General features: G+C 36.3%; 1 protein-coding gene across 5 annotated transcripts in view; it reads left to right on the top strand.

The window, feature by feature from the left end:
* ripor1 (RHO family interacting cell polarization regulator 1) overlaps nt 1-14,560 on the top strand; it is a 78,103-nt gene that overhangs the window by 48,336 nt on the left and 15,207 nt on the right. For 3 of the 5 annotated variants that reach the window (XM_073850434.1, XM_073850433.1, XM_073850432.1), the window contains exons 7-14: nt 38-187; nt 4,405-4,468; nt 4,607-4,650; nt 7,662-7,787; nt 8,407-8,555; nt 8,687-8,816; nt 10,514-10,657; nt 13,293-14,252. In XM_073850434.1, the coding sequence (XP_073706535.1) occupies nt 38-187; nt 4,405-4,468; nt 4,607-4,650; nt 7,662-7,787; nt 8,407-8,555; nt 8,687-8,816; nt 10,514-10,657; nt 13,293-14,252 (1,767 nt within the window). The remainder of the gene's footprint in view (nt 1-37; nt 188-4,404; nt 4,469-4,606; nt 4,651-7,661; nt 7,788-8,406; nt 8,556-8,686; nt 8,817-10,513; nt 10,658-13,292; nt 14,253-14,560) is intronic. The other 2 variants (XM_073850436.1, XM_073850435.1) reach the window with 1 other exon arrangement.

The following is a 14,560-nucleotide window of genomic DNA, read 5'->3' as shown; positions in this document are numbered from 1 at the left end:
TGTAATAAACACTGGGGTTTTGCATGTGTGTCTGCAGATTGATGAGCTCTATGAGGCCTACTGTATGCAGCGCAGACTAAGAGACGGAGCCGATAAGATGGTGAAGGCTTACACAGCCTCTCCAGGCAGCCGGGAGGCCAGAGAGAGTCTGTCTGAAGCTAACAAGAGCTTCAAAGAGTACACAGAGGTAAGAGTGTTTGGTTAGATAAAAGTATGGGTGAAAGAGGAAGAAGAATTATGGACTTTGTCAGTACAGACCAGAACAAAGACAAGATTAGAGTAAACAGTGTACATAGGATTTAAAAGAGTTCAGAGCTCTTTGTGAATCCATTTTAGAACTACAATTTGTTGCAGCTTATTGTTACTAACCTGAATACACTTCAGAACTAAAATTCACTGAACAGAAACCATTTTACAATTAAAATTTTCTTCATCTCAATGTGAACTGAACCCATTTCAGAACTGAATTTCAGTTCAGCTAAGTGTTACTAAACTGAATCCACTTCAGAACTGAAATTCAGTGCTAATAAACTGAAACCACTTCAGAAAAGAAATGTACTTCAGCTTACTGTTGGTAAAGTGAATCCAAATCAGAACTGAAATTCACTTAAGCTCAGTGTTTGTGAGCTGAATCCACTTCAAAACTGAAATTCAGTTAAGTGTTAATAAACTGAATCCACTTTGAAACTAAAACTCAGTTCAGCTAAGTGTTAATAAACTGAATCCCTTTTAGAACTAAAATTCACTTAAGCTCGATGTTTGTCAACTGAATCCACTTTAGAACTGAAATTCATTTCAGCTTAGTGTTTGTGAACTGAATCCACTTAAGAACTAATATTCACTCTTTACTTAGTGTTAGTAAAGTAAATCCAATTCAGAACTGAAATTCACCTCAGTTTATTCTTAGTGTACTGAATCCGCTTTAGAAATTAAATTCACTTCAAGTATTCAGAACTGAAATTCACTTCAGTTTATTCTTAGTGTACTGAATCCGCTTTAGAAATTAAATTCACTTCAAGTATTCAGAACTGAAATTCACTTCAGTTCATTCTTAGTGTACTGAATCCGCTTTAGAAATTAAATTCACTTCAAGTATTCAGAACTGAAATTCACCTCAGTTTATTCTTAGTGTACTGAATCCACTTTAGAAATTAAATTCACTTCAAGTATTCAGAACTGAAATTCACCTCAGTTTATTCTTATGCTGATGATACACTGGGCAACTTTTTAAGCAATGTTGCCGGGCAACTTTGGCAAATGTTGCCGTGAACAGGCAGCCAGGTGTGATACAGGGCCCACAACTGATCTAAATTATACAGGAAGAAATGTGTTACCCATTCTCAATGGGAAAGTGTCCAAGCAACAGCGCTCAAAAAAGTTGCCCGATAAAATTGCTCAAAAAGTTGCCCTGTGTATCATCAGCCTTAGTGTACTGAATCCACTTTAGAAATTAAATTCGCTTCAAGTATTCAGAACTGAAATTCACTTCAGTTTATTCTTAGTGTACTGAATCCACTTTAGAAATTAAATTCACTTCAAGTATTCAGAACTGAAATTCACTTCAGTTTATTCTTGGTGTACTGAATCCACTTTAGAAATTAAATTCACTTCAAGTATTCAGAACTGAAATTCACCTCAGTTTATTCTTAGTGTACTGAATCCGCTTTAGAAATTAAATTCACTTCAAGTATTCAGAACTGAAATTCACTTCAGTTTATTCTTGGTGTACTGAATCCGCTTTAGAAATTAAATTCACTTCAAGTATTCAGAACTGAAATTCACTTCAGTTCATTCTTAGTGTACTGAATCCGCTTTAGAAATTAAATTCACTTCAAGTATTCAGAACTGAAATTCACCTCAGTTTATTCTTAGTGTACTGAATCCACTTTAGAAATTAAATTCACTTCAAGTATTCAGAACTGAAATTCACCTCAGTTTATTCTTATGCTGATGATACACTGGGCAACTTTTTAAGCAATGTTGCCGGGCAACTTTGGCAAATGTTGCCGTGAACAGGCAGCCAGGTGTGATACAGGGCCCACAACTGATCTAAATTATACAGGAAGAAATGTGTTACCCATTCTCAATGGGAAAGTGTCCAAGCAACAGCGCTCAAAAAAGTTGCCCGATAAAATTGCTCAAAAAGTTGCCCTGTGTATCATCAGCCTTAGTGTACTGAATCCACTTTAGAAATTAAATTCGCTTCAAGTATTCAGAACTGAAATTCACTTCAGTTTATTCTTAGTGTACTGAATCCACTTTAGAAATTAAATTCACTTCAAGTATTCAGAACTGAAATTCACCTCAGTTTATTCTTAGTGTACTGAATCCACTTTAGAAATTAAATTCACTTCAAGTATTCAGAACTGAAATTCACCTCAGTTTATTCTTATGCTGATGATACGCTGGGCAACTTTTTAAGCAATGTTGCCGGGCAACTTTGGCAAATGTTGCCGTGAACAGGCAGCCAGGTGTGATACAGGGCCCACAACTGATCTAAATTATACAGGAAGAAATGTGTTACCCATTCTCAATGGGAAAGTGTCCAAGCAACAGCGCTCAAAAAAGCTGCCCGATAAAATTGCTCAAAATGTTGCCCTGTGTATCATCAGCCTTAGTGTACTGAATCCACTTTAGAAATTAAATTCGCTTTAAGAATAAACTGAAGTGAATTTCAGTTCTGAATACTTGGTGTACTGAATCCACTTTAGAAATTAAATTCACTTCAAGTATTCAGAACTGAAATTCACCTCAGTTTATTCTTAGTGTACTGAATCCACTTTAGAAATTAAATTCGCTTCAAGTATTCAGAACTGAAATTCACCTCAGTTTATTCTTAGTGTACTGAATCCACTTTAGAAATTAAATTCACTTCAAGTATTCAGAACTGAAATTCACTTCAGTTTATTCTTAGTGTACTGAATCCACTTTAGAAATTAAATTCACTTTCAAGTATTCAGAACTGAAATTCACTTCAGTTTATTCTTAGTGTACTGAATCCACTTTAGAAATTAAATTCGCTTTAAGAATAAACTGAAGTGAATTTCAGTTCTGAATACTTGGTGTACTGAATCCACTTTAGAAATTAAATTCACTTCAAGTATTCAGAACTGAAATTCACCTCAGTTTATTCTTAGTGTACTGAATCCACTTTAGAAATTAAATTCGCTTCAAGTATTCAGAACTGAAATTCACCTCAGTTTATTCTTAGTGTACTGAATCCACTTTAGAAATTAAATTCACTTCAAGTATTCAGAACTGAAATTCACTTCAGTTTATTCTTAGTGTACTGAATCCACTTTAGAAATTAAATTCACTTTCAAGTATTCAGAACTGAAATTCACTTCAGTTTATTCTTAGTGTACTGAATCCACTTTAGAAATTAAATTCGCTTCAAGTATTCAGAACTGAAATTCACTTCAGTTTATTCTTAGTGTACTGAATCCACTTTAGAAATTAAATTCGCTTCAAGTATTCAGAACTGAAATTCACTTCAGTTTATTCTTAGTGTACTGAATCCACTTTAGAAATTAAATTCACTTCAAGTATTCAGAACTGAAATTCACCTCAGTTTATTCTTAGTGTACTGAATTCACTTTAGAAATTAAATTCACTTCAAGTATTCAGAACTGAAATTCACCTCAGTTTATTCTTAGTGTACTGAATCCACTTCAGAAATTAAATTCACTTCAAGTGTCTGGACTGAGATTTACTTCAGTGTTGGTAACCAATTCAGAATTGAAATACTCTTCAGTTTGGTGACAGTAAATTGAATCCACGTATCTTCATGTCATGATGGGCCTGGAGTTGCGGGTAAACAATTAAATAATTTATTTACAGCGGTAAGATAAACTTCAAGAGATTAATATAGAAATCATTTTGCAATCCAGTAAAATTACCACTATAAAAAATGTCATTAGTTTTATTACATTATCGGGAAGTTGAGACTTACACTTTACTGATTATGGCTTAAGCCACAGTTGTTGTTTTTCTGCATCCAGGCAGATGGATACAGGGCAGAACTAGACTCATTCGATATGCTCATGGAAATAATGCAGGGAGGCAATCTGATTAAGAGAGACAGCCTTTCCCAGTCAAGTGCTTTTCATTACTCTAATGGTTACTGCAAGACACGTTCTACTGTAGGATTCCCCATTATTCCCCTCTCTCCTTCTCTGGCTATTACTATTTGCTGAATACTTTACAGTATATACTTACAGTATGTACTGCTTACTATTTTTTTTAATTAAGTGAAGAGTAGGCATTATTCCATGATAAATGGTTCAAGCTGTAGTGTGCTACATCATTGTGTCTACACATTGCATGTTTGTTTCTTTCGTGCCTGCCACCTTAGTTTCTTTTCCTTTGTGTATTTACCCACTGTCTCTCTCTCTGTCCCTGCAGAATATGTGCATGCTAGAGAGTGAGCTGGAGAACCAGCTGGGAGAGTTCCATATCAAAATGAAGGGTAAGACAGTCTCTGTGTATTCTTTTAATTTTCTAATTTGTAAATTTTGTACAGTTTCATACCACACATCTGGTTTAATTTCTGTTTCATGATCTTAACAGTGTGACATTTAAATAATGACGCATGCCTTTGTTTCAGGCTTGGCGGGTTTTGCACGACTTTGTGCTGGTGATCAGTATGAGGTGAGCCACTTTTCCTGTTATAATTAACCTTCTCTCTCATTTATAGTCAGCATGAAATCATATTGTGCACAAGTGCGCATAGTTTCATAATCTTTCATCATAATGGCAGTTAATGTAATAAAGACACAACAGTGCATCTAGCCTGATTCCTGAGTCAAAATATTAATCTGTTCCACAGTTAACTGCAAACTTGCATTCAAGTCTGATTTGATTCTTGTATGAAATTCCAACTTCTTATCGTCCATTAAGTTTCTGATGGATAAAATCATTGTGAAGTCACATTGTAAACATTTTATGTTGTCCTCTCTCTATCTTCATATTCATTATGTCCTCATAATGCTTCCTTGATTGTCATCTGTGATCTGCTTTGCACTGTCATCAGCGCCAGATATGACAGATAGTGGCGATTGAAGATCTGACTCGTTTGAATTCTGCACAAGGCAATCTATGAGCTATAACCATTGTGTCCGTAGGCTAGCATTGGATGAAAGCTTCCACTAAATGATTGCTTACGAGGGAGACAGACACAGACAGATCTCGGCATCTGCTCCGTGCAGTAAAGAACAGATTTGGGGAGGCGTAGGATAATTAAAGAGGGGCGAATGTTAATGTGTCAGCCCCACCTCCACCTGTTTAACATGCAAGAGCTTTAGAGTGACTGACAGGCCAATCAATGCAGTGAGTCAGCACAGTCTGCTCAGCAAGACCCTCTGAGATGTGACAGGAGGGAGGTGGTGTGAAAAAGAACAAGAAATTGAATCGTGAAGATCTAGAAATGGATGAAAGAGTGGGTGGCAGAGACTTGTTTTTTATTCAGCCCATCTGTTATTCTCACTCTGTTCATTGCCTTTACTGTGAAAAAAACAGACAAAAGCTAAGATTTTCTTTCTCCTCCACTTGAATGAATAAATAAGCAGTTTAAAGTTATTGAAAAGTTTGTCATTCTGTTAGATGTTTTTAATATAGAATAAAAACAAAGGGATAGAAAATATGCATTTAATTATAAATCATACATGGAACCCCAGGTATTAAGACTTAATATTAGGTAAATTATGTCTCTGATTGAAATAAGTCGTAGAAAACCCTTTGGGTCCCACAAATTCTTTGGTTTTTCAGCATTTTTGTGTATTTGAACCCTTTCCAACAATGACTGTATGATTTTGAGATCCATCTTTTCACACTGAGGACAACTGAAGGACTCATATTTAACTATTACAGAAGGTTCAAACGCTCACTGATGCTCCAGAAGGAAACACAATGCATTAATATCTGGGGGTGAAAACTTTTGAACAGAATGGAGATGTGTACATTTTTCTTATTTTGCCTAAATATAGTTTTTTTTTTTCCATTTGGTGCTGCCCTTCACAAGCTATAGTAGATACTTACATGTCTTCCAGAAGACTAAATAAGTTAAATTTACCCTGATCTCTTAATGCATCGTGTTTCTCTCTGAAGCATCAGTAAGCATTTAAACCTTCTATAATAGTTGTATATGAGTCCCTCTGTTGTCCACAGCTGTGGATCATTCAGGTAACAACACAGTATTAAGAATCAAATGTATGTAAACTTTTGAATGGGGTTATTTTTATAAATTCAACTATTATTTTCTATGTAAACATCTTTTATGTGAAATATCTTATTTAGGTCAGTACTAAATAAAAAATAACATGCATTTTGTATGATCCCTCTCATTTTGGTAAAATAATTAACATTTTGCAGATTCTGCAAGGTGTATGTAAACTTTTGACTTCAACTGTATTTTGGACTATGGAGGGTGCCATTATTTTGATGCTATTTTGAGCTACTGGAGCTACCTGTGGCTATTTTTTTACTGCAACACAACTCGGAATACACAACTTGGAAAATAAAATACTGATACGATGCCACATTGTGGCTTTTAATTGTAATTTTCAGTCGAATGGCAACAAGAGAAGCAATGTAAGTCTTCACTGCTTTCCTAGAGATAAGAAGAGTAGAAAACAATGGGGAAGATACCTGTGGATTAATAAAACTTCCTAAAGACCCACGTCTTTGTTCTCTCCACTTGATCCCTGATGCCTTGAAGCTTTTAGTAGACCACAGCCACTGAAAGAGCCTACAAATGGCAGAGACAAGAAACGTTAGATGCCATCCTGGGAGGATATCAACATGCTGACACTTGTCAGTGAAGGAGTTTTTTCAGCTCAGATTTCACTGGATTTCCAGGGTGTTTAGACTTTGGTTTAAGCCTATGCTTATATCCATCACCACTTGTAAGCTCTTTCAGTAGCTGTGGTCATCATAACTGTGTATTCCAAGTTGTGTTATGGTAAAAAATAGCAACAGGTAGCACCAGTATCTCGTAGAGTGCAACCATTTGACATCATCTAAATAATGGCGCCCCCATAGTCCAAAATATGTAAAAAACAATGAATCTTTTTAAATAACATAAAATCTTTCAAGGACTTTCCACTACATATGTGACCCTGGACCACAAAACCAGTCATAAGGTTACATTTGACAAAACTGAGATTTATACATCACATGAAAGCTCAACAAATAAGCTTTCTATTGATGTATGGTTTGTTAGGATAGGACAATATTTGGCTGAGATACATCTATTACAAAATCTGGAATCTGAGGGTGCAAAAAAATCAAAATACTGAGAAAATCACCTTTAAAGTCGTCCAAATTAGGTTCTTAACAATGCATATTACTAATCAAAAATTACATTTTGATATGTTTACAGTAGGAATTTTACAAAAAATCTTAATGGAACATGAACTTTACTTAATTTCTTAATGATGTTTGGCATAAAAGAAAAATAAAAATTTTTGACCCATGCAATGTATTTTTGGCTATTGCTGCAAATATACCCCAGCGACTTAAGACTGGTTTTGTGGTCCAGGGTCACATATTTCGGTAAGATACATTGTTTATGTTATATTAAGCCATTAAAGTCTTTTTGGCAGTGAATTTGTCTTGTTTCAATGATATTTGGTTTTTTTTATGTCTTTTTAATACCTCCACAGATCTTTATGAAGTACGGTCGCCAGCGGTGGAAACTGCGGGGTCGGATTGAAATCAATGGCAAGCAAGTGTGGGACAGTGAGGACATGGTCTTCCTCCCCCTTATCACAGAGTTCCTGTCTATAAAGGTAGTTTTATATTTAAAAAAAACAGTTACATTCACTCATATATTGTCATATGTTTTTCTGCCTTTCTCTCACACATACTATCAGTCTCTGTCCTTCCTGTCACATTCACATGTGCACCACAGTCACATCAATCTGTGAGACATTAATGCACATAACAGCACAGCAGCTGGACTTTGACTTGTTTTTCTCTCCCAATGGTTTCATGACACATAACTGCATGTGAGAGGAAGGGAACATCACTCCAGGACAGAAGGGAAAGAGACAGGAAGACTGCATGGGATAGAGTGAAGGAATATTTACAGAAGACAGCGATATTAAAACAGACAGACTCTAGGGGAGGAATGAAGAGAATGCAGCTGATGTGTGTCACAATGTTTTCGATTGGCCTGAGAGATGTAAAATATACTGTTGGGTCTCATTCAAACTCCATAATTTAAAACCAAATGCCCAAACTGATATCATTTTAAAATCATATGGATCTTAAAATGCACTTCTCCCAAAACATGCAACCTATGTAACAAGTGATGACTAATATTAACAGAAACTCGTGGCATAGTGTTGGTCATTAAACTGATGATGACATTCCCTCCTAAATAAACATCTTGTATGTGGTTGTCAGGTGACAGAGCTGAAGAGTCTGGCCAATCATGTGGTGGTGGGAAGTGTCTCGTGTGAGACGAAGGACCTGTTTGCTGCCCTGCCCCAAACAGTAGCTGTGGATATCAATGACTTGGGCACCATTAAACTCAGTCTAGAGGTCACCTGGAAGTAAGTGCAGCAGAGGGATCACATCAAATTTCATTAATTGCCAGCTCTCATAGCTGCATTTTCAAAAGACACTGGCGATAATTTTTTTAAATGCCTTGTTAAAATAAAACGCTTTTCCTTTTCTTCTCTAGTCCATTCGACAAAGATGACCAGTCGTCCTCAGCTAGCACCGTGAACAAAGCTCCTACTGTCAACAAACGCTTCTCTACCTACAACCAGAGTCCTCCAGATACACCCTCTCTACGAGAGCAGGCCTTTTATGTGAGTCTGTCCATTCAGTGCATGTACTAGTTTTCATTGTCCTTTGAATATATACAGTGGGGTCCAAAAGTCAGGAAAAGTTTTATTTTTTGTTTTTGTTTTTTGTAAACAATGATTTGTACAAACAATCTGGTTTTAAAGCTTTTAAATTTAAATTTTACAAAAAACAATATAGTTTAAAATAACAAAGTATATTCAATATTATAATACCATAATATTTGCAATAATTTGCACATTTTATTTCATTTTACACAATAGTTCTTTCTGGTCCTCGAATCTGATTGGCTTAGAGGAGTGTGATATTTTAGTGATAACAGAGTTTCAACCGTTTCACCGTTTGTATCACTCCGCTTGCAGTATTTTTCACAGTGAGTGTCATTGTGGACGCCCAAATCCAATATAATTTTATAAATGATACTGTTTTTGTGTCACAAAATTTATTTTTAAGAGTTTTTAGGCGAGAATGTACTTGTAAACTTCAAATATGGTGTTTGTTAACAAAGATAACATCTGTTTAAAAATTAGCTCCAGGGCATCAGCGGCCGCATCGCCGATAACAGTCTTACCTCGGCCAGATCTTCTGGAATTTGCCACTTGCTCTATTGTCTCTATAGTGGTTAAACATGAAATATAATTTGTTTTGGGTGAATCTAACAGGCAGACAAGTCAGAGTTTATTTTATTTACAAGTAATTTTTTATTTTCAACAACACCTCGAAAGATGCAATCATCTTTAACAGATGAAACGATAGTACGATAAAGATATTGCTTTCCTCAGCGGACATTCAAACTAATGTTTTCTTGTGAATATGACACTGAGCTGAAGAATGAATGCTGTATCAGATGCAGGTAATCATGCTTCCTCAGTTCATCTCTCTCTCATAATACTCTACATAATACAGTGAGCCTTTAATAGAGTAATATAAGAAGCTTTCAATGAAACAAATTAGTAACGGAAGCTTGGGCTCAGCTGTTAAATTTGAGATTCGAATCCATGGTGGAAAGAAGTAGTTCGCACAAAAAAAGGATTTTTAAAGAGACTTTGTTGTTGTTGTTGCTTATGTATTTACACACTCGCACCATCAAACAGTTGTATAAACACAATATTGCACTGCTATATGATATTCCTCATGTTTACTAGGAATTTACATTGTTTAAATTGATTTTCAATTACACTTTTTACTGAAAATTGAATTTTTTAATATTTTCCTAACTATTTATATTTAACCCTTCAAACTAAATTTTGAATCCCATATTTTTAATGTCCTCAGATATTTGGACCACACTGTATATCTGCTTTCATAACTCATATGCTTTGCTTCTGCGATATTCAAGAGTGATGCATTTAATATGAATTGATTCAAACCAAACATTTCTGCTAAGTGCCTACCATCATAATGTCGATATACCACTCATCTCTCTCCTCTGTCTTAATGGAAATCTCACAGTTCTCCAGACCCTCTTAAGATTTAAATTACCACAATAGGCTCCACGCAGATTTAATGGCAGTCATTTCTCAGAAGCATCTTAAACCCACAAGGTCACAGTAACACATAATGTCTCCATTTCAGGTCAGCTCAGATGAGTTAGATGAAATGGAAGAAGTCTGAAAAGCTCATAACTTGCTAGGTCAGATTACCATAGACCAAAACTGATGTTAGCTCAAAAAGCTCATGATCTCTCGCTGACTACATGCAGACAGCTCCACGGAGCTTGATGTCCAAACAGCGCTGGTCCTTACTGGATGTGTTCAGAGACACGCTGACAGAAAAACTGACTCAGAGCTGCTCATGCAGCGATGTCTCCTCGGTCCGCCTGGGATCCTCTCTGCTTTCCAGCCATGTAAGTGCGGTCGGCCCGTAGAGCTAGTTGTGTAGCTTTAGGTAGTAGTCAGTAGTTGGCTGAAAAGGTCTGACAAAACAGGTTTGGTAATGAGTAGTGTCTGCCGTCGATTGAGGAAATTATAGTTGTGGTAGTGATGATTTCCACTGTGTCCTGTCGTTACTGTCAGTCGTCTTTAATTAAATAGAGCAAATAGGATTCTTGTGCATGTTATTCGTCGTCTGTCTGAATGTGTGTGACAATAGTAGCATCTACAGCCGTCAATAATGCATTCATTGATGCTGTTATTGTTTTGAAGGGTGGTCACATTTGCCCAGCGAGGGAAGTTAATTAGAGGGAGCAGGGAGTGTGTTAGTTCACTGGGCTTGACGCCAGTCTGCTCTCCACTGTAATGAAGCTCCGTGTCCAAAGATACACACTAATGCTGAGTGACAGTGAACACACTCCTATCATCCAACTGTGTTCTTCTCTCCCTCCTAAATCTAGGCTGCTGGCTTCTCACAGTCCTCAGATTTTATTTTATTATAGTAGTGTGAAATGATGGCCTTTCACATGACTTCATGAGGGCTTCAATGCAAGCATCTTGAAGGATATTTTTTACAAAGTCTCTGTAAGGGAAGCTAGTTTACTCTGCAGTCTTTGTAACTTCAAGTACTTGAATATGGAAAGACGGAAATTGCTATTCATTAAGCCATTCATCAAAAAAACAATTAGTTTATACACTGCTGTTCAAACCTTTGGGATCAGTAAGACTTGTAATGTTTTTTAAAGAAGTAATATAAAAAAACAGTAATATTGTAAAGTGTTATTACAATATAAAATAATGGTTTCTATTTTAATATTCTTTGAAATATAATTTATTTCTGTGATGCAATCAGTGTTGTTTTCGTCAACGATGACGATGACGAAATCATTTTGTTGACGCCACTTTTTTCCATGACGATAACGAGACGTTGACGAAATAAAAATGGCTTGTTGATGACTAAAACATGACGAGACGTGTGTGAGTTTTCGTTGACGAGACGAGAATAGACGAAAATGTTAGTGGTTGGTCCGTCAGACGTTTAAAATGCATGACATTTCTGCTTATTGTGCATGCCAATTAAAACCGGAAAATATCTGCCGCTATGGCAAGCCGTTTTAGCATTAAAAACTCCTTGCCATACTAGTATGGCAAGCCGTTTTAGCATTCCATCCTTGTTTGTCTTTTATGTTTTAAAACATTCCTTCATTATTGTAATTATTGGTGAAAATAGTCGATCCGGAAGCTCACATTGTGTTGAACTATAGATCTGCTATTTTCAGAACTTAAGTGACACTACCCAACAGCAAAATACTTACTGACCTACATTAATTTGTTAAAAGACTACTTTTTCCCCTTTTTTTGACTAAAACTAGACTAAAACATTTTTGACTTTTCGTCGACTAAAACTAGACTAAAACCTTTTTGACTTTTCGTCGACTAAAATTGTACTAAAACTATCACATATAGAAGTGACTAAAATTTGACTAAAACTAATAACCATTTTAGTCCAAAAGACTAAGACTAAGACTAAATCTAAGATGGTTGTCAAAAACAACACTGGATGCAATGCTGAATTTTCATCAGCCACTGCTCCAGTCTTCCCCCACGATCCTTCAAAAATCATTTTAATATACTGATTTATTATTATAATTGGCAACAGTTGTGCTGGCAAATATTTTTTTGGAACCTGTGATACTAAAAGACCAGAATTTATTCAAAAAAAAAAAAAAAAGTCTAACAATATAAGTCTTTGCTATCACTTAAATCAATTTAACACATCATTCCTGAATGCTGAAAGTGTTAATTTCCTGACCCCAAACTTATGAACGGTAGTGTGTTTTGTTAGAAAATATTTCTATTTTAAATAAATGCTGTTCTTTTTAACCTTTTATTCATCAAAGAATCCTGGAAAAATGACATGTTCCAAAAAAATTAAGCAGCACTTTTTCCAACTTTTATTATTAAAACATAATTTTTAATGGATATTTACCAAAAATGCAAATAAACAAGACAGTATTTTTGAAAGAAAAATTTAAGTAATTAATTAAATAATAATACCTATTTTTTTAATGAAATCAATTAACTAGAGATGCTTTTGGTTATTACAATTTAATTAAACTCTTCAAATGGGATCCAGAAAATTAATGGAAAACACAAATTCTGGTAAAAAAAAAAAAAAAGCTAAACTTAATTTGAGATTAAAACATATTTCATAGGGCCTTAAAAGTTTAATTGTTAAACTTTTAATAAATTGCTGTTCATTTGTGTACGTTTTATGATTTCAATTAATTAGGCTTGTTGTTTGATTAATAAAAATTAAACATTAAAACAGCATCTTGAAAAATTTAAATGGAAATTAATGCAGAATTTAAAAAAAAATGAATTTGGGAGAAAATAATACTGATTTTTTTTTAATAGGGACAAAAAATTGTGACGTTTTTAAACATTGATCGTAATAAGAAATTATGTAAAATTTGAGCACTGTGTTCCAGCTTGATGCTTTGCTCCAACGACTTTACTGTGAGTCATGTTAAAAAGGGTCTTTACATTAATTATTTATAATGTATTACCATTTGATTTTGTCCTCATAATCTCTTTCTTCCCCACTAGAATATGTTGAGGAGACAAGAGGAGATGGAGAATGGAACAGCGTGGTCAAACTCCTCTGAATCCTCTGATGATTCCTCCAGTCCTCAGCTTTCCTTGGGAATGCGCCATGCACACAAAAACTTAGTACAGCCTGAGGTACAAGCTGCTCCTCCTGCAATTGAAATCTCATTTGCACCCCGCGAATCGGCGACCTCTACTCCCACCCGCCTGGCCAATCAGAAAGAAGAGGAGGAAGAAGAAGAGGAGGAGGATCTAAAGAAACCAACAGCCTCCATAATAGTCATCACCGAGGCCCCTGTAAAACAGGAAGTGCCCAATGGCCATCCCCGCTATTCTCGCTCCCTTAGCCACATCAGTGAGAACAGCGCAGATGGTGTTTTGACAGATAGACTGGCTGGAGAATCCATGGAGGCCAATGAAGTGACTTCAGCGGTCTCTTCGGTATTTGTAAGTGACATTGCCATGGATATGCCCCACCGAGCAGAACCGTGTTTTGTAGTACCAGACACTCAGGAGATCTGCCCCATTCCCGATCCCTCCCCGAGTGAGCCATCCTGTCCCGCTGAGCCGCTGAAATGTTCAGAAAGTAGCTCTCCTGCAGAAACCACAGCTTGTGACTCTGAAAAAGCTACAGAGCTCACTTCTAGGCCCACCTGCGGAGACAAAGACTCTTTTCCCAATGCTAATGCTTTGTCCCAGCAGATGGACACTGAAACTCCTAGGACTGATTCCCCTCATGAGCCACACCTCACAAAGACACAAATGGACGACCTGCTGGCAGAGAAGTCTGCTTCTTTAGTAGACACCAGACCGGTGGGTGGTTTGGAGGGACAATCAGCAGACAGCAGTTTGGAGGAGGCCCTTGGTGCCGTTTTGTCCTCCCTTGATGACTACAGAGGCCAGTTCCCAGAACTACAGGTCCTCGAGCAAGAGCTGAAGCAGTTGGAGGCGGCGCTAACAGTGAGTGCTGAACCTTATTGTTATGGTTTAGGGTTAGTAAAATGAAGCCATGTAACGATATTATCAATATCGTGGTATCGTGATAGCAAAACTGTCTCAATATAATCATGGTCACGTGATGATATGAAACAGTATCTGTAAAACAAACTAAAACTGAAAGCACAATATGGCTTAATCCCTTCATCAAGTCTGTTTTCGCTGAGTGTTTCAAAGCAAAGCGTCTGCGTCGATCAGGAAATCAGCTCATGATCCAGTGTTTTTGCTTGTACTGTGAGTTAAGCATGGGTTTGGGAACGCAACAGCCACCA

The sequence above is a fragment of the Garra rufa genome, chromosome 11, assembly GCF_049309525.1.
Source record: "Garra rufa chromosome 11, GarRuf1.0, whole genome shotgun sequence".
Classification (NCBI taxonomy): Eukaryota; Metazoa; Chordata; class Actinopteri; order Cypriniformes; family Cyprinidae; genus Garra; species Garra rufa.
This window is presented reverse-complemented; position numbering and strand designations above follow the sequence as displayed.